The sequence below is a fragment of the Anopheles nili genome, chromosome 3 (genome assembly GCF_943737925.1).
Source record: "Anopheles nili chromosome 3, idAnoNiliSN_F5_01, whole genome shotgun sequence".
Classification (NCBI taxonomy): Eukaryota; Metazoa; Arthropoda; class Insecta; order Diptera; family Culicidae; genus Anopheles; species Anopheles nili.
This window is the reverse complement of record NC_071292.1, coordinates 66315663-66341977: the sequence shown is the minus strand read 5'-3', so window position 1 is coordinate 66341977 and position 26315 is coordinate 66315663. Positions and strand designations below refer to the sequence as shown.

Genomic DNA, 26315 nt, shown 5'->3' with positions numbered 1-26315 from the left:
AGGGGCATTGTGTTTGCTCTCCAGAAGCGATTGCACACCCCACAAAAAGCCGATCCTTGCTCGAACCCCACACCAAGGGGTCGTCAGGTGAGTTTAAGCGCGCTTCTACAAAACTTTCACAATCACCGTACCGGTCGAGTAAAAGCGGCGCTTTTTCACTGTCACCTGCTGCATACAAATCCGGTGCACCTGTGCCCCAACAATGCACCGCGAGCATGAGCATGGCGAGCGAATCGCATACCAGGAACCCCTGAGCGGTAGTTGTTCGTAGCAAGCGAACGTAACAACAAAAAATCGGGAAATTGAAAAAGAAAAATCCAAATTGCACCAAGCGCCAACATTCAGCTGAATGTGGTTCATCTTCATCTCGCATACCACCACAGACGCAACAATGCCCCGAAACAGTCAGTGCATCATAAACCGCACAAAACCAAACCATGGTTGTTGTAACGAGCGCAGAAACGAAATCAATCCCAGACAATTAGAAAACCCCACGATACGGAGGGGGGGCATGGTTTCTTGCTTCTCTTTTTGCAAACCCCTGGAACCCTTTGCACCCTTTTGCACACCACATTGCACCAAACCGTTGCACGCGAGTTAGCGCAACCCGGTACGCATTAAAACCCGGTACCAACCGCAATCTCTGCACCATAAATTAGTCAACCGAGCGCCAATCGCAGATTGGAGATGACCGTTTGCATTTTGGAGGTTGGGTGCAAAAACTCCCAGCACCCGGCTGGAAGGCACAAAAATTGGCACCAGCACCACATTGCGTACATGGTGCTGCTGGTGAGGCTGCTGCTACCGGTTGGTGGCCGAGTGTTGGTCGAGTGATCGATTACACCGCACCCGGTCACAGCCCGCCTGGGAGCGGATTGCGATGGCGATGGCACGCGCGATGCGCTCAGTAATTGCAACGCTTGCCACCCGGCGATTGCCACACGCTCGCCAGTCCCTGGGATGGTGATTCCGCAATTGATTCCCGCGAGCTCGTATGGCCGGTGGAACGGAAGCAACCGGTTGGCCGGAAGGTCCTTCACGCCGAGCGGAAGGTACGGACGCCGTGGTTTTGTGGGCAATATGATGTATGCGCTCTTGGGGTCTCTCGGGGTAGGGAAAGCATTGGAGGCTCACCGTGTGGTCGTGGTTGGGACGCCGTGTGTGACCCCGGGAGTAATTTGTGCGGATGGTCGTCCTGCCAGCCAGGGCAGCTGAACGAGAACGAGTGAAGGAGATTCTTGTGCGGGTTTCCGTGCGTTCCGCGAACTGGCCGTACGGTGTGGATGGGGGTTTGCAATCGGTAAAATATGGCTGGGGAACCGCTTAAATGGGTTCTTTATATCTATAATGCAGGTTTGGGTTTTCCTTTCGCAGCAGCCCGTTGGCCGGATGCGGATGAATGTTTGTTTTTTGGTCGCAACTCGTTTTGTAAAGGGTGCAGTTGGTCGCTATGGTTTTATGTGTGATTGGATGATCTTTATTTCACCTCTAAGTTCATTTACTTTTCCCATAAGCGATATGCCATATACTGTTGATTTTAATAAAATATTTTAAGATAAATACATTTTAGCATCAAGTAATAGTTTTTGGTAAATATTTTAAACCCCTTTAACATTCTTGATTTGTTTTTCGATAAATGGTTTCTATATCGCAAGTAAATTGTGTCATTCAGACTTAATAGTATCTGTTGTTGATAAAGCTCGATCAGACTGTGATAAAACTGGAGCTAACAAAACTTTCAGATTAATAGATTAAATTGATTAAACGAAGGTTATCTCATACGCTTTGTCATTTCCACGCGTCTAAATTCTCAACGCTCCTGTTACATTGTGTGGTTTTAAAGAACAAAAAACACACATGCTGCCTATTAAAACGCGCAAAAAAAAACACTGATGCCCATTAAACGGTGATTGAGCCTAGCGAATGGCACTTTTTGTATGGTCCCGTCGCGTGATGATGAAATTCACGATCGACCCGTCGTGCTTCGTGATCTAAAAGTCCAGTGCCCCTTTACTGCGTTTCATACGCCTGTTTCCGCACACCAGGAAGCACCTACGCTCATGTGTGATTGAAACGAGCCAGCAAAACTCCCGATTGAAGTGTCCAACCGGTGGAACTCGGCACGATTGATCCACATACGTATAGTGTGTATGTACTCGAACGTGCCAAATTAGAATGGCGAGTACTTTCACTTTTTTTTGTTTTTTTTTTTTTGCCCGTTCCATTACAGCACGCGTTGGTAAAAAAAAACGTGCCCCCACCGAAATGGGTGGGACGAAAGAGCCTCGGAAGAGCTTAGCAAAGAAACATGTGTTTGCAATCAAATCTATGACCGTACGAGGCAAACCATTTCCACTCCGTTCACGAGCTTTTCATCACACAACATCACGCGTGGAAAAGTGTCGTGCGTTGTCTTTGCGTGTGCCGTTCTGGAAGGAAACGCCTTACGGTCGGTCTGATTTGCGAGCCTGATTTGTCGTGGCAATTTTTGCCCCAAACAAACCCCACAAATAACCGACTGATTGAGCGAAAGCCAGCCCTGCTTGTCGAGCATAAACTCCACGACGATGCCAACACACGCACCACGTTCGTCCTGCCGCTCGTCCGGTCCTTAATGGGTGTCCTCGTATCGGACGACAGGATACGCCAGGCCAGCGCGCGCACACCGGACGTGTTGGTGATGAGCAAATAATAATATTTTGCTACCGAATTAAAACCCTGTCCGGTCGGTCGTTCAGCGTTCTATCGTCAAAACCCGGACTCGGACCGGTCCCGGGACAACGGACGACAGAGCGTTTTGACAGTTCGATCGATTGCTGCTGGATCGATCGAAATGAATAAATTACTCACTCGCCCGGGGGCCCATTTGAAAGTATGATGAGAACGAAAATGCCCCACCATCCTAAGCCCGTAAACGAACGCGCCCTCCTGTGGCAGGACACGCAGGACACGACACGGCACATCAGCTGACACCGGGATCAATCTCCCAGCGGAGGCGCACGTCTTCCAAACGGCACCATAACCTATTCGACCCCAGCCGTTAATCCGCCCGTTATCGTACATTTACATTTAATAGACTCACACTCCGACCAGGAGGTTGGGAAAAACGCACTCAAAAATTCACGACGCAAATAGACGCACCCGTTATCCGATCGAAAGGTCCTTCGCATCATTACTAATTGCTGAACGTGCCGAAGCCATCGGACGGTCCCATTTGGGTGCAATGTTTGACGTTCGGTTTTCCGGTCGCGCGGCCAACATCAAACAGCCCAGGTGATCTTTGGCCCTCCTTTTGTGACATCTCCCTCACCCCCCCCCCCCCCCGGGGAACGCTCTAGCTCTGATCTGATTTACGACGTCCGATGATGATCGAGCAACGAGCAAAGCGATTAGAAATTGATTAAAGGCTTTCCATAATGCATGCCCCGGCTGTGGGTGATTCCATTCGGTGACATCGTTTTCTTTTTTTCACGTTCACCCTCTGCTTTTCGGCATTTTTCTCCGATACCTAACGTATGTGTGCCATTTCGGCCGTTTTCCGGTGGCCTCCCATTTTTGCGCTCCACCACCGGCATGGCACACGTCGCATTGCGTAAGAAAGGCTACACCTCCAACGATCCCACCACCACCCCGTTACGCTTGCCCAGTGGCACCGGAAACGTTCCCAACCGTACCGGAAACCGATTCACCTCCGTTGCATGCGCCGAGAACTGACGCGACCAGCCCACTCATTTATGGGGAGCTCCCGGAATTGATAATTAATTCGAGCTTCAGATCGAACGAATGGCCAACTGCTTTCGGGGGAATCGGAAAAGGGACAGTGTCGGTTCCGGCACCATTCCGGGGCAACGGACCTGCTCACAGGAGCGTTTGGAAATGAGTTATTATCCCCGTGTGGGTGTTGGCCGGCCAGGGCAGCCTTGCACAGGCGGCACGTTTTAAAACGTGTGCCCGAGGACTTCCTTCGTTTCGGAAGCGTGCCAAGCGGTCGACGGCCCTGTGAGAAGGGGCGAGGGAAACTTCCAACAATCCTACGGACGATTCCGAGTCGGCTCTACACACCCATCAAATATCGAAGGCTTTTTGTGCATTCATAACCATGCAGGCGCCCTAACGGATGATTGGGAGCCCGGTTGGGATGGCATCTGTTCGAAGTAAATCGCACCCACGGACAATGTGAGCCTGATGAGGAGGAATGTATGCCTTTAGGGGTGCATCCTGCAAGCGGATGAGCTCTCTTAGTTATTCATGCCACGATGGGATGGGGAGCTACCGAGAATGAGAGTACTTGGGAGCAATCCTTAAAGCTGGGATAAAAATTCACACAAAAAGTACTCGGTTCGAGCAGGCACGCGTTGAGGGAAAATTCCACAAAAATGGAGTGGAAAAGGGAAAAGTCAATATCATCTGGCAGAGTTGTACATTCTTCCTTTGCTGGAAGGAGCAGATTTCAATTGGGAGCACAATTGGAAAATGCCAGCCTGATGGACTTGATTATTACTGAGTAAAAATAACTAAGTGTAATTTTGAAATTGAATGTAAATGAAAGTTACTCATTTGCTTAAATTGATTCCCAAAGACTCCATTACTTAAGCTATCAATGTTCGGAAATTTTTTGAAATTTCTTATCAAATTTAATCATTTTCATAAAATGCTTCAAGCATGAAGAACGCATTAAATTTTAAACTATACTAAAACTCAACCTCATTTAAGTCTTACCTCAATAAGTTTGAACGAGGTCCGTATTAAAACCTCACTGAAAGGGGGCAATTCAACTTGCCCAAAACCTACACCCCAAGCGGTAAATTGAATTCTATGAATTGAAGCGAGAAATCAACTAGCGGTTCAGCTCCATCCGGCCTTCGAAAGGATTGGCCTATCCTGCGGTACAAACCCGTCTGCCACAAAAATAGAGAGAGTAAAAAAACCTCGCAACGAAACCAGCAAAATCAATGCAGCATCAATGATGTAACAAATGGATTCAATTAGCTGTTCTGCAGTTCCGACTGGAGCAAAAACGCGCCACTACCGGTCATGGTCGTTGTTTTTGGGGCCGTCAAAGGCACAAAAAAAAGCAAACCCACATATTCGGCACGATTTTCCCGACACCTTAAAAGAATCGTCACAACACGCTACCTATAGCGCTATAGGCGTAGGTCGCACAAATGTCCAGCTCGGGAATTTGATAGTGATCATAAACGCACGGTGCACGGATGGCCACTAGAATCCCGGCCGGGGCCCGCTTCGACTGCAACCGATGGACGTCCAAAACACACGAACCAAAAACCGGACGGTTGCGTTCCACCGGGGCGGAACTGGGGATCTTGGGCGAAATTTACGACATTACGTCCGGCGGCAATCGCAGCAGGAAAATGCGGAAACTCCGAAGGCCCACACGAGCTCAGGGCCAGGGCCAGGGCCAGGTATGGGCCCGCACGCGAAACAATGGACGGAAATTAAATTTTACGAGCCCATGCATAAACTGCCCACCCGAGTTACCGGAGCTCGGGTTGGAAACGGTTTCGGTCGAGATTTGTGTAATGTGCCCATGTCGCTGACCGGAAACCAGGCTGTGCGCCATTGCCGGCATTGGGAAGATTTCACCCACCCAACCACCGGTGGCAGCATCAAGAGCCGATAAACCGATGCGAAGGTGCGAGAGCGTGCGAGCATAAAATGGTTGATGCTGCCGGGATGCCGTTTTCGGTTACGGTGTGATCGTTTTGTGGAAGTGTCCCGGCAATGCTCCGGATTCCCAGCAAAACTCCTCGACTCCTGATCCTGTCGCTCTCCAACCGGACGCCCGCGGTAATTGCTGGGTTGTAATTGCTTTTTATCGGTTCCACCATCCTCTGAAGAAGCGGCCCCACACATACACAAAAAATTGCCGCAATGGGAAATTGGGATTGAGAAGGGTTCGATAGAAAGAGAAAAAAAAAGAGGGGTACGGGAAAACTTGTAACATCACAATTACACCGGGAGGAGCCTATTTGGTTCCCCGTTGCTATGGTTGCACAGATTGCGCTCGATCGGACCATTGGGCGATGGAAATGGGAGCTAGATTGAAAACTAAAACCGAATAAAACATGCTAGGAAAAGCCGGTTGCCTGAAAATGAATTACGCTCACGCGCCACCCAAAACCAGCAACCCAATCGATGGCTTTTCGTTCGATTGCAGCGGGACGATCCTGCACCAAAGGCATACACGGCTGGGGCGCATGGAAAACAACGCACGGAAAACCCAAGCTGCTGTCCCCGAGTCTGGCGGCGCTGTGGGATGAAAAATTATAATGAACTTGACTGACGGCTGGGAAAACTGTTGAACTGGTAAACAGCGCTAACGAACCGTGAATAAGCGAGAGCCGCGTCGGTTGGCATGGTCGTCCTGTCTGGCGGAAAAAAAAAGCACTCCCCTGTGTATACGATGCACCTCGACAGGCTACACGAAGCCCGCGTACACGGTCTGCGGTCAGATGTACGTCACTTCGACACCGCAAGCCGCTTCCGGTGAGATGGCTGCTGTCAGGACGTGGATCGATGCCGCAGGACGTCTCGTCATGACCGGTGTAAAGGACCGTCACCGGGTACCACTCGGCAGCTCGAAACTCCACACACACACACACGAAAAGTCCACCCAACGGATAGTGACGAAAGTGAAGGCTTTTGCGAGTGATGGCAAAACGTTGCGAACCAGGCACCAACAACAAAGCCCCTTTTTTCCGGTTGACCTGAATGCTGCCGCTGCGGTACAAAAGGGCTGTCCGCGTAGTAAGCGCAGCTTGCAGGACACAAGTATGCGGCGTGGATTGCAGCATTAAGGCTTGAAACTGAAGGCTACTCCACTTCAACGGGGTGAACCTTAAGCGCACTATCAAACCCCGGTCGGTAAATTGGGTCGAAAAGCGCTCTTCTTTAAAGCACTTAATATTTTATACGATTGTATAAAAACATCTCCTACAAATTTACGACCCCCCCGTTTGTTCGGTTGCACAGTTTGGTAATAAACCGGAAACCATCCTTCCGGTGTCTTCCCAGCGGAAAAGCTTCTTTACCAATCCCCACGACACGGGCAAAGGCGCGGCTTCATGATTCGACAAGACGCGATGCCTCCCATAAAGGCAAACGGACGGCATCAAGCCAAGTGGATTGCTCCCGTGGAAAACCTTGCCCCGTCCATTTCCGGCCCTTGGTTTGGCCGAGGGAAAACGACGTCACGTTCGGTGTCCTTCTACCCCGTGGGGACGAAAAAGGACGCCACCAGCCGGTAATGAGCGGCGTTTATTTTGTCACGAACTTTAAACCGGTCGCTTCCATCATCGGTTTCGATTCCTTCCGTTAGTGTGGCGCACCTCTTACCTAACATCATATAACGGTGCAGTTTTACGATCACTGAAACTTTACTGATCGTTTTTCTTCGCATGCTTTCCGAAACTCCCAGCCAAGTCAGAGGTCCTGCTGGCGAGGGGCGTGGAATTTTATTTTCAAGTGTCCTTCTCATCACGCTCCCGGCTGCAAAATGGACGGAAGGTCGAGTGGTTTGAAAGTTTGTGAAACGAACCTGGCCACGTGAAGTACTACGGCATCATTCCACGGGTGTCCGGTGGCGTGCAATGGCTTGTCGAATCTTCTTCAAACACAGCAAAAATCCACGTGACGGCTCGGGGGGAAAAGGACATAATAATTCATTCAAATCTCTTCGCTTCCCTGCCTTCGATTAAACGTTTCGATTAGCCTCTTTGCGCTCTTTTGCACCAAACGTCCCCACCGTGCGAAAAGTCAACCCGTTTCCAGCAATCATACGCTTGGGTTTATCTGCTCGCTCACCAGCAGCAAATGGCGAAACGGAATTGATGCAATTATAATTGATACCACAAAGGATAGAGAGCGCATTTGCCGCTTCGATGTGTTTGTCCCTTCGTCCTTCGCCTCGAACGAACAGCAGAAAAACCGACCCATCCGGAAACGGATACTAATTGCTTCCTTCCGGGCTGGATTGCACCACGTGCTCGTTCTTCGAGTTTCATCCCTCACTTCCCACTAATCCTGATCTTCTGCTGTATGTTTTCTTTCCTTTTTTTTGTTTTGCAGCCTCAGCCGGAGCCAACCAAAGCCAGAATGCGCATCACCACCACCAGCACGAGCTGATTGGCAATCTGCATCATACGTACAACTATCTCAAAAGCACCGGGCAGGTGAGTTCGAGCTGCAACGAATGTGCTTTTATCTCTCGCAACCCACTCAAGGGCACCCGGAATCGAACACAGCATGGGGTGGGCAAATTCCTACCGGAAAAAGGAGCACCCAAGAAAGATCAGTTAATCACACATCAATCATCGAACCGGCCGATGGCGATGATTGCGAATGTTTCCAACCGAATGAAGCGCCTCCAATCCTTCCAGAGAACTTTTAAGGGGTTGCATTTCCGAGCTCGACATCTTGCTGCTGTGGTTCACCTTTTCTAGGATGCGGAACTGCATGCACCAACGAGCCATACACGACGTGATCCCGCCCTTAGAAAATATATGTCCTTTAAGGCCAGTGGGTGGGTTGAAAAACAACTCTCGAAACCGCGCCTGGCGGACATAACGATCATCGCACGTAGCAAGCTTTCTGCAGTGTCGTGTTTTTTTTTTCTTGTTTTTGTTCACCTTTTCTTAAAAAGGCAGAATATCCCAAGCTAAGGATCATCCCATCCATGTGGGAAGGCAACAGAACGCGATGGCGGCGGCGGTAAAGGGAAAGAATTTATGAGCGCGCAACCCATCCCATGGGCGCATGCAATTTGCTGCAAATACGCCACCTCCATTTAGCGTTGTGTGTGTGTGTTTGTGTGTGTGTGTGTGTGTGTGTGTGTGTGTGTGTGTGTGTGTGTGTGTGAGTGTATTTACCGTGTCGGGCATGTCGGGATAAGGGGGATGCGAGCCCACCATGCCAGAGACCCGGCACTCGCACACGGGTCGCGAAATTTATCTCCGCAAGATGTTGTACCATTTACATACTGGCAAATGTGCGCTTCTTTCTAGAACACGAACCGAAAAAAAAACAAGGACCCTCTTCTCGCTAAGGATGCCGGCTCGAAAAAGGACGAACGAACGAAAACAAAGAAAAGCAGGAAAAAAAACCCCAAAGCGGGGTAAATGGGCAAAGAAGCGAGAGACAATAAGTGCATCCTCGCGAAGCTTTCGAGCAGGAACAAGGGAATACGGCCCTTCGTCGGGTGCCAGGGTGTCGTTTACGAGGACCCGCTGCCACCAGCATCTCCCCCCTACACGGATGCTGCTTTTTTGGCAAACGATTTTGACACGTGCAGCCATAATTCAGCGGGCTTTATGTGGGCGTGCCAGTGGTACGAGCGATTTTCGTGGGTCCTTACCGTCCTGAGCGCACTCGGGCTGGCCGGATGTAGGTCATCGAAAAAATGGGCAATTTTCTTCCAATTTCGCAAGCAACCGAAAATCCCCCTCTCACCCCTGCTCCATCATTCCGGCGCCGCACCAGGTGACAACACACGTGTTCCGGTGTCCGCGCGATCGCGTGCAAAGGGGACGCGAATGTTTTATGGCACACCCCCCACACGAGGTAATACGCTTAATACGCTCGCGGGGTGAACGGGTTGGATGGGCAGCGATGGAAAGGGGGTGGGGGGGGGGGTAGGAAAAAAATCAAACACCCGGCCTCCCATAAAAGGCATTAAGAGATTGGGCGCATACACCCCAAAGAAATGAAGTGGCATTATCACCTACGACGGTGGAGGCGCAAAAACCAGCAAGTCAAACACGTTGAGGCAGTTCCGTAAGCACAGCAGTACGGTTCGTTTGGCACGGATGCCTTCTGGAGCAGTGTAGAGGGCCGTTATCGGCTGCAAAAGATAACATTTACCTCTTGGCTATATTGGAAGGTGTTTAAAATGAAAAACAAAGGCATCCGATTGTTCATTTATCGGTGGCGCTGCTGTTCATCGGCATGTACATTATTTGTCAAACGTAAACTCTTTATAGAGAGTTAGCTCATCTAAATTGATTTTTGAATATCTCTTCCCAAAACACGGCAAGGATGTACACGAGAGATCGAAAGAAAAGCGGTTACCAACATGCCGGGAGTGTTCCGTAAAAAATCCTATTGATGGAACAAACATTAGAAAGTGAGTCTCTGGCCACAGCCACAGCCATTTACATAAACGGCAAAGAACGCAAGGACAGGCCGGTTAACGTGCGAAAGCATCGTTTTCGTTAAAGTCACTTTCATCGCCTACTGACCTACTCAAACAAAACGTGTCCAAGTAGCCATCGACCGACAGGGATGCTTTCATTTTCACATACATCAGCGGGTGCCATTAGCGACAAATCCAACGAATCCATTGGCGGGGTGTTCTGCCACGAGCCAGGGATTCCCGACCGTTGGCGCGAACCCGCCACACCAAGCAGACGATTTCGTTAATTTTTATGCAAATTCTCCATTCACACTGCCTCCCATAGCGAATGTTTTGGCATAGCGTTTGTTTTGTGCACTGGTCTCTCTCTCTCTCTCTCTCTCATTCAGCTTGACGTGCAACTTTGAGCCAACGAAATTCTTTATCATCTTTCGCATTCACTCGTGGTGTCATGAATATTCATAGCCGACAATTTCGACCGTTTCTCGCCGTTGTCTGACTAGCGATGGCTTTAATAAGCCTCCAATGGGAAGATCTCATGCTAATGGCGCCAGCATAGTACGATTCCGGTTCTCTAACCTCTCTAACCCACTCCAATCCCACTCCAGATGCAAACCCTGAAGGCGACGGAGCTGAACAACACGCGCCGGGCGGAGATTCCGATCATCTTCTTCAACCGCGTCCCGAAGGTGGGCAGCCAGACGTTCATGGAGTTGCTGCGTCGGTTGGCCGTCCGCAACGACTACACGTTCCACCGGGACGTGGTCCAACGGCTTGAGGTGATCCGGTTGGCACCCGAACGTCAGCACGAGCTGGCCGAGATGGTGATGGACCTACCGGTACCATCCGTGTACGTCAAACACGTCTGCTACACGAACTTCACCCGGTTTGGGCTACCGATGCCGATCTACGTCAACATGGTGCGTGATCCGGTCGAGCGTATTATCAGCTGGTATTACTACGTACGCGCTCCTTGGTATTATGTCGAACGGAAGCAAGCGTTCCCGGATCTACCATTGCCGGATCCGCGTTGGCTCAAGAAGGACTTCGAAACGTGTGTCCTGCAGGGTGATCCCGAGTGCACGTACTCGCAGAATGCCGTCCACGAGGGTATTGGTGATCACCGCCGGCAGACACTGTTCTTCTGCGGTCACGGCGAGGAGTGTCTGTAAGTGGTCGTTTTGTTCTTTGTCCATATTCTTACAAATTTTCCCTCCTTATAACCGATCTGCTTTGCTCTGGGTCCGTCTTTGTAGGCCCTTTAATAGTGCTGGAGCGCTGGAACGCGCCAAGTACGCCGTCGAAAGCCAGTACGCCGTGGTCGGTGTGTTGGAGGACCTCAACACGACGCTCACCGTGCTCGAGAAGTATGTGCCGCGGTTCTTTTCCGGCGCAAACTCGGTCTACTTCAACGAGGTGAACATGCTGCAGAAGATCAACAAGAACAGCTTCAAACCGCCCGTCAGCGAGGAGATCAAGGATCTCGTCCGGCGCAACTTCACGAAGGAGATCGAATTCTACCAGTTCTGCAAGCAGCGGCTCTACAAGCAGTATCTTGCCACCCAGCTGCCGCTCAAATAAGTGTTCCTTTTCGCATGATCGCGTTCAGCGGCGATATCATACAGAAACGATGGCGTTGCATCCCGCGGGAGCACGCAAGGATTAAAATGATAAGGCAAAAAAAGGATAATCACTGGCGACGCCCGCACGCACACAGATGCACACACACACATTCCCATCATTATTTATGTATAAACTATTCATCTAGTATGTAGGTCTACCCAGCCGTAAACGTGTTTAGCTAACCCCGACGGGCGTCATCCGGGGCGCAGATTAGCGGAGGATTATCACGGATTGTTGAACTTTACGATCCCTGCCCCGTGGAACTCTTCTGCGAAGGCTCCGGAAAAAAGCCTTCGGTGGTATATTGTTTTGTGTTGCAGCAGGAGAAAACGTGTAAAATAAAGATTGAACCTTAAAATACATCCTGAGATGATTTTTCTTCAATGTCATACAAAGGGCGGAAATGTCGAATCTCGAGAAAGAAATGTTCTACGAACAATAAAATTATATGCAGTTGGAAGAAATATCAGATAATAAAGCAAGAGGTGTTAGAAAGAAATATTATAGTTCATAGAAAACAACATTTCAATTGGCTCATCTTTCTTTGCAGTCAGAATACTTCAGCTACTATCATTGTCCTGTTCCTTAGCCTTTTGAAATCTCATGAACACTTGCGGTAGCATGTTGAAGCCCTCATTTAGCCGATTAGATATTACATATGTATCCTTTGCAGAGCCTTCGGATTTTAGCACAATAATCGAACAGAGCGTTGGCAAGACAAAAAAATATATTTTTCGCAAAAAAAAACTAATAACAAAAAATAATGATTCAAATCGTGTATATGATCAGCTTTTTAAATAGAAAAAAAACATTTTTTTATCTCAAAAATACTATTAAATCGTATATGATGAAACGCAGAGCCTCTATGTGGCGCTTTAAAACAGGAAAACTGTTATTTAATTTTGAAAAGAAAAAACCTTCCGATGTGCTACTAGCTTCTGTTTCCCATTCCAATAAGAATTTTGACAAAGTACTGCTTGGCGTGTACTTGCACTTCTGGATCGACACTGGTACAGTAGATGATATACTCTTCAACTTCGTCTGTCGTCTCGCTAGGTGTGATTGGACTCAGATGATGTACGTCCTCCGCGGATAGAACCTGAACACTACCATCTGTACAAGGCTTATAATAAAGAACGTTAAAGCTACGAAACCATTCCTGCGTTGATTTTATGACTCTCGTTCCCTGCATTACTACGGATGCTCCCTGTCGTTCGTTATAATCCGCAACCTCAAATATAAGGACACAAACAGTGAACGAAATATTCGATAATGAGCAATACAGCATATAATTTGCTAACCTACCTGTTGTTGCATATCGACCGGAAAACATAAGATTTTATGGTACAACTCGCCGTTGCGCAAGCGATTAATAATATCTTTGGCTTTCTCTAGACCTGGGTGGTTACTATCGGCAAGCTCTTCGACGATGCTGTCGTTCAAGAAAGTGAAAAGCTCTGGTCGGCAATGAGCATTTGACAGAGGCTCACTCTTTCCGTTGCTTTAGAACGATGGATTTGTAAAAAAATGATATTAATTTACCACACTACCATAGGAGCATGCAACTATAGGAAGGAAATCTAACATCGTAGCAAATAAAAAAGAATCCAGAAAAAATCTAAAATTTAAGCATGAACTAATTTAAAGCAACTCAAATTCAACACAAATGCCGTTCCCATAAACATTTGAACTCCACTGACTGGCACCACTGACCCGCTTTTCCAAATGTCCTGCCCACTGCGCATGAGCAAGGATGTGCAAGGAGCAACAATAATAAAATGCAGTCAACTGTCAAACCTTTACCAGGACCCGTTTCCTCCCCGAGTAATCCGAGTCCACTAAATCCATACACAGTTAGGTACAGAAACTTGCTGGATGCATTTCTTTTCTTCCTCTTTGTGGTACAGTTAAAGCACAGTTCCCAACGGTTAGACAAGCCGTTACCACCGACCAATCAGCTACTCGTGAAGGTGTTATTTCTAGCATGATCATCGCCCATCATAGCAACGTTCTGCTACATTGTATTGTCGCATGTACGGCTCTCATTCGAGGCCCAGTTGCAACGGTGGCAGCAAAGGGACCACACCACCCGGGAGGAGAGTTTAGCCGTAAAGCTGGCAAGCATCACTTGGATGAACATCTACAGCAAGAACGGGTGTAAGTGCGATGGTGACGAGTAGAATTCTTCGTGCTTTAATCGGCGCTTGTTTCGATCGAACATTAGACATCTCGAGGATGACCTGAAGCGCCTACCGATCGGAGAACAGAGCCTAACAAACATGTCGGAGGATGAGAAAAATTTCTACTACTTTAAGCTGCACGATTCCGACAACAACGACAATCTAGATGGGTTGGAAATGCTGCATGCAGCTACGCATCATCATAGCAACGCTGCTGGGCAGCTGCACGGCATGGATCGTACAGCGAAACACTCGCCCGATGATGCTTCATCGTTCTTAGAAGACGAAGAGTTCAATCACATCATTGGTAAATGACGTTACGGATCAGCAGCACATTCTGAACTACTTCACCAAGCGTGTTCTTTTTGCAGAGGTAATCGATGATTTCATCGAATTTGCTGACGCCGATAAAAACGGATTGCTCAACTATCCGGAATATATCAACGCAATAAATCTGAACGAACCAAAGGCACACTCGGAAAGCGGAACTTCTACAGATGAAGCACAAACGAATCACCCAGCAAGCAGTGCCGCTCCCATTACCGATAGCGCTAGCAGTAATATCAATAGTTCAACTAACTAATAAACCAAATAAACGTGAAAGGAAGCAAATTGTAGTCTACTTACCGGGAAAAGTGGTACCCAGCTCGTTCGGCCTCGTGCAGCACCTCAAGCATCATTAGTTCCGCTCCGAGCACTTCAGGATCTTGATAGCACGTGCGATGGAACGTTTGTCGAGCACATGCCATTTCGTACACCAACGAGTAATCTTGCCAGTGGTACGCTAGTAGCGCCTTCTCGTCGACTGTGACGACTCGAGCACGATCGAATAATTGTCGAAATGGTCGCGAAGGTGCAATAATACCCGGTACGTGATGGGCATCACGCTGTAAGTAATCACACCGGTCGACGTCCACGTCGCTGCTAACGATGCTGGCCAAAAACTGACGATCCGCCGGTAAATGCTCGGAAGCGTTTCCTTTTATCATTGCGCAGATCAGATTTATCTGCTTTTCAGACACGTCCCCGATCGTGTCCAATATTTTTGTAGCCTGCTGGACTGAGGCTTTCTCGTGCTGAAAGCGAAAGAGAGAAACGAAATTAATTGAGGTGTTCCTTTTACCTATGCTTGCAAACGTACGCACCTTCCAGTGTACTCCGTATGTCTCAACGAACTTCTCCCATAGATGGGAGAATGGGCCGTGACCCACGTCGTGTAAAGCGGCTGCCAACTAAAAAAGAAAATATGTTACTTACATGCAGTCATTTTTACGATCAAAACAAAACCCCGTTTCTTACCAGCACGCATTTTCGTTCTCCCTCTGTGATCGGAGTAGGTAGTGTATTATTTAACGTGTTCAGCAAGCATCCGGCTAGGTAGCAAGCTCTGTAAACGCAAACACCGCGTGGAAAATGCTTTAAATCATTCCTTAAGTTAGATCTTTTTTTTACCATAAAACTTACCCCAGCGAATGATCCTTTCGCGTGTGCAGTGCCGTTTGGAAAATGATATTTGAAACGCCAAGTTGTTTGAGGTAGTTGAGGCGCGCGAATTCTGCCGTTTTTGTAGCATCGCTAACGTAAGACGGCACGGAGAATGTACCGTAAACGAGATCATCTACCATTAAGCCAGGCATCATAGAGGTAGAGTGCAGTTCTGCTTTTTGAACCACAAAACGATAGGACCTTTCGAATCTCCGTGGATCGGTATTATCAGACGGCGTATTTCTGCTTTCTCGACTGTGCGAGATAACTTATCACTACGCGCACCACGTTGCTATCCGACACGAGCAATTCTTCGTTGCACAAACGCTCTGTAGAATATCATATCTGCATCAGCGAATGCGAAACACACTGTAGCCGGCTGATGCCTTAAGAAGACCAGCCTGCTCTTCCAAAGACACGACAATGCGTGTGAATTCGTCCGCGCTGTTCCGTAATCATGACCACCGTGGATAATCCATGGTTTCGAAAAGAAATGTCATCTGGAAATGAATTGTAAATAAATACCCCCCGCACAGGAAACGAACGAAATTTCGGCACTTGTCAAACAAAGTTTCAACCTAAGCGTTGCCATAGCGCTGCACGACGCCCAAGTGGTGTAAAACGAGCCCGTTGGTTTCGCAATGGGAGACATTCTTGCAGCGCGTCAATTTGTTTACACTAGCCAGGGATTTAAATAAACAAATAAGTTTTTTTTTGTTTCTATTCTTCCAGCTATGCCCATCTGGCTAGCTTGGCGTTTTATGTGATAAAGTAAACATTCCAGCTGACATACACTGACAGCACTTCTACTCACAGCACAAATAGGTTAGGTATGCACTGTTCTGTTAGGATAAGGAAACTATACTATAAGTAAAAGCAAGTGACTTAAATAGATGAGATGGCCAACATTTGGATAAACAATAATGAAACACTACAAACAAGAATTAACTTGATTAGTGAATGAAAATACGATAATTTTCTTTTGATTGATCTCGCCTGAAACAGCCAAGTGTCAGCGGGCATAGGTTTGCAACCCTCTGACGTCTGTCCAGTTTACGCGGGCTGGCCCGTGTTTTGTCAATACACAATTCCAGGATAATACGTGATATTACTGGTAGTTATTAGGATTTTTATATATGTACAACATTTTAGATAAATTTTTTACTTTAGTAGTTATCATACAGTGAAATACAGTAGCAAAAATGGATTACAATGAACTCAGTAAGTGTGATCTTTACATGATAGTTATCCGCGAATGATCGTTACTTTACAAAAAAGCAATAATTGATATGATTGTTTGGTTTCAGAATTGATCAAGAGAAAAACAAAATATGCCAACGAGGACAATTATGTATCGTTGGCTGAAACATGTCTGTTGCTTGGGGAACTGTACAAAGATCGCGAGGAACCGCAACGTGCGCTTAACGAATACAAATTGGCAGCCAAAGCGTACGAAAAACTTAACCGCACGATGGAACGAGGGCTTGCCTTTCGCATGGTCGGCGAGATGCACTCCATGTTGGGTCAGTTCAAAGAAGCTTTGAAGAATGTGCAAGCCTACATGAGGGCCGCTCAAAAGGAAGGCAACGTGAAGGCATTACAGGAAGCACACGTTACTGTGGGTCGCGTTTTTTTGCACCGAGCCGAATGCATGTTGAAACAAACCAAACAGGCCAACGCTGAAGCGGATTTGGACGAAGCCAAAAAATCCTTCCAAACTGCACTAACGATCTGCGGTGATCTTCAAGGAACCGTTCGAAAGTCCGAACTGATCAGCATGCAAGCTGGGAGCTATCTTAATCTCGGTATAACGTTGGATTACCAAGGCAAAACAGATCTCGCGCAAGAGAGCATGGAGCGAGCCATTCGGTTGGCCAAGGAAGCGGATTTGTTTGAGCTGCTGTACACCTGCTACAACGCTATGGCACTGTGCAGTTCTAAGTGGGAAAGCAAGGGAGGCGGTGACCACTGTGGCCGAACATTGCGCCTGTTGAACTATAGCCTTGAGGTTGCCTCGCGGCTTTCAAATCGTAAATCCAAAATGTGTCAAACGTTGATGTTGATGGCCAATTTTTTCCTGAAAATGGACGACTTTCAAAGTGCCCGCCAAACGCTTAAAAGAGCATACCGCCTGAAAACTCCCGTCATCGAAGATGCGAAACGGATCGCCAGCAAGCTGAAAGTGCTCGTTGCCATGTGTCGCATGGAAGACGAGCTCGTCACAACGGAGGCCACAAATTACAAGCGTCGTAAGGAGCTGTATGAGCACATGGGAGATGGCGCGTGTAAGCTGCGCAATTTCGGAAAAGCCGCCGGTTTCTACCAGCGCATGCTTCAGTGTGCCGAGGCGCTTGGTGAAGCCGATCGCCAACTGTTACCATGCTACGTAAGCCTTTACCTGACGTACACTGACAACTGCCAGTACGATCAGGCGATAGAGTACCTTTGGAAGGAGTACAACGTGATCGCGAACGATCCACAGGAAGCTTACCATACTCTCATGAAGATCGCGAAACTTTACGAGCGACAGAAAAAGTCATTTTTCACTATCCAAAACGTGTACCTGCGGGCCAGAGAAGAGGCGAAAAAGCTGCAATCACGCGACCTAGAACGGGTGGCTATCCAACGGACAATCAAGCTTTTGCGCGCCAACTGCATGGATCTGATGGCGGAAAAGCTCGAAAAGGAAGCAATCGATGAGGGGATCGGTGATCTTAACGACGTTCCCGCCGATAGTGAAGAGTTGCCCGATCATTCAATAGAGTATGTAGATTTCGAACCGGAAGAGGAAAACGAGGACGGAGAGGAACACAACACGCCCAATGTCGGGGACGATATCGATCTCGAGGTCGATCTCTCAGGGGACTCGGAAAGCGAGCAAGATGCAACCATGGTAACTGCCGCAAACAGCACTCTAGTGACGAGCGCATCGAAAACACGGAAACGCGGCAAACGGTTCGTCGTCCGGCGGAATATCAAAGGAGAAACGCAGCTCCACCAGGCAGCCATCGCGGGCAACAAGGTGCTGGCTGAGCAACTGTTGGACTTGGGACACTCGGTGAACGAGCGTGACTATGCGGGATGGTTGCCACTTCACGAGGCTTGCATACACGGTCACGCAGAAATCGTCCGGCTGTTGCTTGATCGCGGAGCGCATCTCAACGACAAAGGTGGCACGAGTTGTGAAGGTATAACACCTCTTCACGATGCCTGCCGTAACGGACATTTGGAGGTGATCGACATTCTGCTCGATCGTGGTGCTAACGCTACGCAACGTAACGATTATGGTGATTCCTCCTTAAGCATGCTAGAAGCATGGTACGAAAAAAACAAGTCATCCTTATCGGCTTCCGAATCCACCCACCACGACACCATTCGGAACCGTTTGATGACGTTGTTCGATGCAGCAGGAATTCCGATTTCTTCCCCACCTACGTCGGATAAATTGGCCCCGAAAAGCTCAAGCGGAAAGAGAAAGCCTCCTTCCGAGGATCTTGCACCATCTTCACCGTTAATTTCACCCTCCCATTCGAGTCGTTCAACTGCAACTGCCTCCTCTGGATATGGTAGCGAAGTGGGCACTTCATCACGCCATCGGAACTCCATTTTTAATGCTCAACAGCATGTGTTAAACTCGGAGGAATCCAGCAGCGATGGGGAAGACAAGCAGGCACGCCCCCAGAAGTCCTCAACGGGAATAATGGAGTATCGCAACGTAATGAACGCAATGCGGAAAAGCAAACTCAACGACGAACGGTCAACGTCCATGTCGCTGTCTACTCAAAAAAGGCGCCAAGTAAACAGTTCGACGGATGAAGAAGGCATTGACGATTGGCTTGTGGATGACATGAAACAAACGCTCAAAAAGAGTCGGGTTAGTCGTGATTTTCTCGCTAAATCTTCTGGTGAAAAATTGCCAAAGAAAAGATCATCCAACTCCTTGACCGCACCGCCTTCTAATAAGGTCAACGAGGATAGAACTGATTTGCGACGCATGCTCGATGACGACACAACAGCTCGGTTAGAAGCGCTTGTGGATTCTGAAGATGATATACCTATCGCAAATGGCGAAACCCCTCATTTAATCGATGGTAAAGAAAGTGCCTTCAACGTTCTCATGAACAATTCCTCGAAGAGTTTTCGACGAACGCAATCCAGGCGAAACTCTTCCGAACTACGGTCCTCCTCGTTTATTCGAAGGAATTCGAACGTACAGTCATCTCTGCTTGATGCAGGATTTCAGCGCCATACTTCGCCTACTTTAGAAGAGAAAGAAAATTTTATCCCCATAGGGAGTTCAAATTCAACGACCCCAGTTAAGCATTCGAAAGATAATGTTTCGCAACAGAAAAGAACATCTAGTGATGTACCTCCCAATCGTATGATCCAAGTGATTCTGGATGCCAAGGAAACATTCAGCGTGCCTTACGATGAGCAGCTAATCTTAACGACACAAACCATCGGATGGCTACGGAACGAGATCGCCAAGCAATATATGATGTAAGTAATCGATTGGCGCCGAATGTGGGGTGTATATTTCAAAAATTCTTTCATTGTAGGAAGCATGGAAAGCGCCCAACCATAAAATTGATACCTCTGGAAGGATCAACGGCTTATGTGAATTCTTTTTTTGATTCCGATTCGTTGCAAGTACTGCTCTCAAATGGGGTGAAAGAAGGAGCTTCAGTGCATGGGCAAATACATGGATGGGAACGGATCAACTTTGATCAATTCCTCGATGAATATTTCCAAGAACACTGTATCGGTGAGTTGAAGCTTCATGGTCCCGCTTCTTGACGCAATAATAAAACATTCCACTTCCGTTCATTCTAGAAAACGATCAGGAGCTGCGCAAGAACCTCATAGCCTTGGATCGCATGTACAAGATCGTTCTGGAGCCCGACTACGCGTACTCGGTTCCATCAGAACCGATACCACCTGTCAAAGTTATGTCTTTGCTGTATATGGTGATATTTTTGCAACAAGACTGCATAACCCATTTGGATCTGTCGATGAACGGAATAACAGACGAAGAAATGGAAAAACTAGTACGATATCTTCCTGCTTGTAAGCATTTGCGGGTATTGCGGTTACGAATGAATATCCTCACCAGCCGCAGTGTTGAGATGCTTTGCTTCGGTTGCAAAGACCCAGTTTGGGACGCTGATTTTGATTCGTCCAGTAACGCTGGTGCGCTAGGGGGAGGAATGTTAACAGAGCTAGATCTGAGTCATAATCCGCTCCAAGATGGGTCTCTGGGTTATATTAATCGCTTGTGCTGCAATTTGCCATCACTCCGTATCCTGCGGCTATGTTCAACGGATATAACAAACTTCTTACCGACCGAACAAACCGACTTTGGACGGCTGGAAACGATCGACATATCGGACAATGAGCTTACGGAACGTTCCATGCACTGGTTGCTGCAACAGCTGGCTGAGGATAAATTGCGAGAGGCACACTTCAACTCACTATCGGTCCACTGCGACGAATTCAAGGCAAAGCTATGGCCCACGCTATCTGAACACCCGATGAATGGTTTACATTTGCTAAATCTAACAAACTGCCGTCTAACGGATGACGAAATAGAAAATTCACTTCTACCCGCAATCGGAAAGAATTGTGGAGGATTGACACGGTTGGATCTGTCCCTGAACGTGGCACTTACGAAACGCTCTTTTCTCGCCATTATAAAGCACTGCTCCGATGCGGCATACGTGTTGAAAGAGGTTCGTTTCGATCACGATGTACAGCTGTTAGTGGATCTGGAAACGAGCATATCAACCGAAGAACTGTTAAAACTCATCGAATTTAACCCCGCGACGCGATATCCTCAACAGATTCACGCGATTCTGCCTGTCAGCGGATACAGTACGGAACAGTTTGAATCCCTCTTTGCGGCTGTCGAAAACTTTTGGAAAGCACTGTGGCCATCGAGGCAATCCTGCGTGACGAGACACGAAGACGGTTTCCAGCTAACGCTAAGTGTTGATCTTGTCGCATAAACGAAGGCCTAGTTGTAAGCTTTTAATAAAGTATTTAATGTACCTATGACCATAACAATTCAAAGTATAAGATCATTTGGAGAAACCGGTTACGTCATTACGTTCAGAGCAGATTGTCCAAATAGTGATTTATTATTTTTCGCTACTCACTGAATGCCGCCGATAAGCGTTGAAAAATCGTAACGAATATCTTACGCGCGTAACTCTACGGTGCGGCGAAATTATCGTTGCTACTGAAACCGGCTCATTTGTCAACGTGTCGGACTCCGGAATACTATAAGTATAATACCACATGTTAAGCAGCACGAGCGCCTGCTTTGATTATCACTGCAATTGACTACGAATTTGTCCAGATCCTGGTCCCGAAAGAAGAGCGAACTAAAGCTAAGTTAGGCGTAGATCGACGAAGCAAGCTGCTCATAGATCCCGGTCAGCTCGTTGTACAGCTGCTTTTTGAGTGTCTTCGATGCACCCCAGGGTCGGCTGGTGTCCACGTCCGATCTACTAATCGGCCGGGCACACCGTTCAAGAATGCGCAGCAACCGGTTAGGACTCTTCTCCGTCACCAAAATACCCGGTTCAGCGGCAGTACCCCGGAATATCTGTTTCAAGATTCAAACCAACCGTTACTGCAATCCTCAAACCTTCGTCCGTATGTCTCACGTACCTTTTCGCAGACTATCTGCAGATTGTTGTTCAACAGTCCCGTCGTACACTGGTGAATTGTTGCGTTGCAACGGCTCCGACAGTCGTGGTAGCTGCAGTCATCATCCGTCGTACACCAGCGTCCATCCGAAAGCCGCCGATCAATCGAAACTTCCGTACTGATGTACCGCAGATCGTGATACTTCATGCGACTATCGCTTATACCAAACCCAGCCAACAACACCGAACACATCTGGAACCGATTCTGTGACATGTCCTCGAGATAGTCCAGTATCAGCACTGCCACCTTCAGATGGTACCGCCACTTCGACAGATCGATGTGGTTCGTAAAGTGATACCGCCGCTCGTCGAACTCCACCGTATCCAGCAGTTCCGTGATGAACAGATCTCCACACGTACCGATCACCTGCGGGAATATTTCCTTCTCCTCGTACAACCGGCTCAGCAGGTACTCGTTGTTCTGTATCAAGTTCCAGCTATTGCGCATACTGGCGTGAAACAGAATGTGATTGTTTTTGTTCTTCAGCTTCAGCAAGCTGTTTAGCTTGTCGAACGGTAGCTGTATGTTGTACCGCAGCTCAATATAGCGCCGTACGATACCCACGTACTCCGATTCCGTTGGGTAGTGTTCCTCCTGTCGGTGGCTATCCACCCAGGAAAGCTTCTCGTAGCTTGCATCCGGTACTGCGTGCTGGAAAGCGCAACATTTCGATAAAATTTTGCTAATTTCCTATCTTCAACATACGCCATTTTCGTCCTGAAGACAGTCCTTACCTTTACCACGAGGTACTGCTGGGCTTTCCGGGCCAGAAAGCGGTTCGAGTTGAACGGATACTCCGTCTTCCGTTTGACCTGTGGACAGTGATATTCCGATATTGTATCGCCGGCACACAACTCCGGACACATGTAGCCTGTAATTTCGTTGCTGTAATACTGATTGCACTGAAAAAAGGGAACACACAAAAGAGAAGAGGGGGCGTGATTCGCTTATTAGTTTGCATTTTTCGTTCGACAAGCACGTGGATACGTACTATTTTCGAAATCTTCCACTCCACCAGCACATCGAAGCAGTAGTGCATTCCGGTCAGAATGTATCCTATCACTCCAAGCGCCAGCAGCGTCACAACCACGGCTGAGGTAAGAACACAGTACTGGCGTCGTCTTGGCGAGAACCGAAATCGACGGGTTAGGCTCCTTAACCGACCCTGCAACTGCAGCCCACCGTTGCCGTTGATTGTCATTTCGCCGGTTGCTAAAAACTACTTCCGCCTCAGTTTCCGCTATGGTCACGCGAGCACTATGGTCACAAAAAGAATCCTTTTCTCAACAATCCAACGCAACGCCGATCGATTCCACAACTGTCAACAACTGCTGCTGGGGCTTACAAAGGATGCTGCCTTCGTCCTGACCAGCAGAATCCGTCTGCTGTGTCTTATCCGCTGATAAACAGCACACAACAAAACAAATGAACGGCCGGTATCTTGACGCGGTTCCGATCGGTGTTATATAAAAAACAAATGTCCGCCCTGAAATGTCACCATTTCGCGGCAAGGACGCAAAATTGCGTGCGTGCGCCGCAGACATGCGGTTGGGGATTTGTTTTCACGAGTGACGTCATATCGCCGGGAGTCGCTGGAGTCTGGTTGGTAGTGCGCATGTACGCGTCCGTGTGATGCATCTCAGCCAGGACACCTTCGTACTGTCGTCGTTTCGAGCGGGTCCTTACCCGAGAAGGATTCATTCAACTTGAAGCACGTGGCTTGGACTTGCATCATCCACATTCGCTCGCAGGATACAAAAAGGGTGTACGGTGTGTGTTAGATGTTTACGTACAGTGTTGTGCAATAGCGTGGATGCATTTTCGCTGCGATTATTGCACAGTTCTACAATGCATATGCTTTACATGCTGGTTGTGATCCTGAATGTGCCATCTCTGCATTGATTTAGATCTAACAAAGTCGAATAGGTAACTTACATCGGGATCCGTTTATCTAATTTGGTAGCATTTACGGAATCAGTATAATGAGTTTTTGAACGTTTTTAATGCATGGAACCGATGCAATCTTTTTAAAAACAATCCTGACAATTACCCTTTTCTTGTGCCATTGAATGTGATGTAATATTTTCCCGATAAGCATCAGCCGTTTGCATTTATGTGATGCAATGTAGGATATATGGATATTTGATCCTTGACCTGCACCGTGGCAAATGCTCCCATCGTTTCTCAAGCGCATGAATGCATTTTGTTGCACCAACGGTCGTCGCTCCTAACATTTAATGAGGTCATTGCACCATTCCATCGATCGTTCCTGGAAGGGCTTGACCCAATTCCTAAGCACGTGACATTCAAAACCCTCGTCGTTTGGATTTATCCGAAACTGATGTTTGGCGTGGCTAACATGAAAACTAAATCAGCTTTTTTTGTTCTTTGTACTACGTTTATAAATAGTACGTTCAGTATTGTACATAATCATAATCATTCTAATTTTTGTTTTCTCCATAAAGAAAAGCAATGCCCTGATGTGCAGATTGCATTGCTTTTATTTATCTTTTAACTGCGCGAGGTTAAAAACTATTATTTATATTCGAATTTGCTTTTAATCTTATGAATTTTGTGCATCCCAAAAAACTGTTGAATTGCAACTGTGTGGGCGATTATGAGAATTTTCGAGAAAAAAATGCACTGAGAGAGAGAGAGACAATCAATGAGAGCAGAGCATAAAATTCTCTCTCTCTCTCTCACACACACGCGTTTTATCTTTCTCTCATTCTCTGAAAGAGCTGGAAACGAGAGTGAAAGTATCGTTATGTTGTAAAAATAAAATATTACTATGCTTCTATGCTGCATGGAAGCGAATAGAATGTTTACATTGAGTGCGATTCTAAGACAGAATGGAGCACTCTAAGCAGATAACTTATGTAGAGTAAATAGACGATGGTGTTCATTGAATTATCCTTGAGGTTTATTATCGTGTGGATGCAAAAGCATAATCGTGTGAATGTCACTAATCATTTGAAATGTCACCGGAATACTTTTCAGAGCATTCTCACACTGCACTCCCAAGAAGTTTCACCATGAAGGTGCTCGATTGTTCGATTGCTGCACTTCGAGATGTTATGCCAACGCACCTCGAAAGAGCGATCAAACTTCAAACACCACACCGGCATAACAAATGCAATGCAACGCATGCGCCTGATGCTCGTTTTTCTATGCTTTTCTAGCCCTCTGCTCGCGCGTAGGAAGGAGAAATCATGACCACCTCGCTCGCGGGCAACCGGAACATATGAGCACAGAACGCATTGTTTTTGCTCCCGACGAACGAACGGGACACTCGCGCTTTCCCATCTCGCTCACACAACCGCCCGGAAGACAGTGAAGAGAGCGAGAACGAGAGAGCACGCGACTCCGAGCGCGAGAGCATAATGTTGACAGCTGAGCGAGATCAGCTGAGCGTGAGCGAAACCGCAACACCATCGCACACGGCGCCTTGGGAAGAGCGCGCGACCTTGCAACGTCCTTCTCTTGACACTTTGGCTTGGCCGACGACGACGGGACCGCCGCTGCCCGTTCGCAGTGGATTGACCTGGGGAAGTCTTTGCCAAAGCGACGTCCGCCACGGAACATCTCTGCTCGGGGCAGCTCCGAGTCCGGGTTAGCTGACACGCTGACAGAATCCGCCCCAGCGCCTACTACGGGCTTCGAATTTGTTTGTTTGTTACTCCACTTCGGTTCCGGACAGTGGTTCACGCCAAACAAGCCCGCGTTCTGTTCTAGTCGCAAAAGAACGGACCATTTCGATCAACCTTCCCACGGAGCAAACGGTTGCGATCGGATCGGACAACTGCCAGAGTCACCCGGGACACTGCATCCGTGACCCAGCCAACAACACCGGGTAAGGCTCAATCTTCTTATCAGTAGGCATTCCTTTGCAGGCATGGTGGGGGTGGTGGGATGGAGAAGTCACCGAAGGAATGACAGTTCGTCCCGTGCACGTGTGTATCGGCTTCCGAGCGGGGATGTCCTTTTTCGCGAATCCCGTTCAATACCCCCAAACACACATGACCGATGACCTTTCGCGCTAGGATGCCCTTTAAATTTCCCTTTTGCCAACGAAGTGCCTGTGAAAAGTGATAAAGTGTGCTATTGGCGCGTAAATCTCCTCTACGAAGTGCACATTTCATACGCCCGCATGTGTTTGTGTGTGA

At 47.9% G+C, this 26315-nt stretch overlaps 4 protein-coding genes across 4 annotated transcripts in view; 3 read left to right on the top strand and 1 right to left on the bottom strand.

Moving 5' to 3' along the window:
• Nucleotides 1-11731, top strand: part of LOC128722546 (heparan sulfate 2-O-sulfotransferase pipe) — a 96232-nt gene extending 84501 nt beyond the window's left edge. Inside the window, exons 3-5 of the mRNA XM_053816216.1 lie at nt 8089-8192; nt 10759-11318; nt 11407-11731. Coding sequence (XP_053672191.1) covers nt 8089-8192; nt 10759-11318; nt 11407-11731 — 989 coding nt within the window. The remainder of the gene's footprint in view (nt 1-8088; nt 8193-10758; nt 11319-11406) is intronic.
• Nucleotides 11732-13757: 2026 nt separating this feature from the next.
• Nucleotides 13758-14536, top strand: LOC128724840 (multiple coagulation factor deficiency protein 2 homolog). Its single transcript, XM_053818562.1, has 3 exons — nt 13758-13930; nt 13998-14260; nt 14325-14536. Exons 1-3 carry the CDS (start codon nt 13758-13760, stop codon nt 14534-14536), a joined length of 648 nt encoding a protein of 215 aa, XP_053674537.1.
• A 2104-nt stretch (nt 14537-16640) lies between these two features.
• On the top strand, nt 16641-21495 carry LOC128723271 (tonsoku-like protein). Its single transcript, XM_053816992.1, has 4 exons — nt 16641-16659; nt 16746-19938; nt 19998-20203; nt 20272-21495. Exons 1-4 carry the CDS (start codon nt 16641-16643, stop codon nt 21441-21443), a joined length of 4590 nt encoding a protein of 1529 aa, XP_053672967.1. The 3' UTR covers nt 21444-21495.
• Nucleotides 21496-21832: 337 nt separating this feature from the next.
• LOC128726613 (divergent protein kinase domain 1B) lies at nt 21833-23373 on the bottom strand. The gene is made up of 4 exons (XM_053820427.1): nt 23141-23373; nt 22884-23051; nt 22111-22800; nt 21833-22045 (listed from the first exon to the last, which is right to left on the bottom strand). Exons 1-4 carry the CDS (start codon nt 23348-23350, stop codon nt 21833-21835), a joined length of 1281 nt encoding a protein of 426 aa, XP_053676402.1. The 5' UTR covers nt 23351-23373.
• Between the last annotated feature and the right edge of the window lie 2942 nt (nt 23374-26315).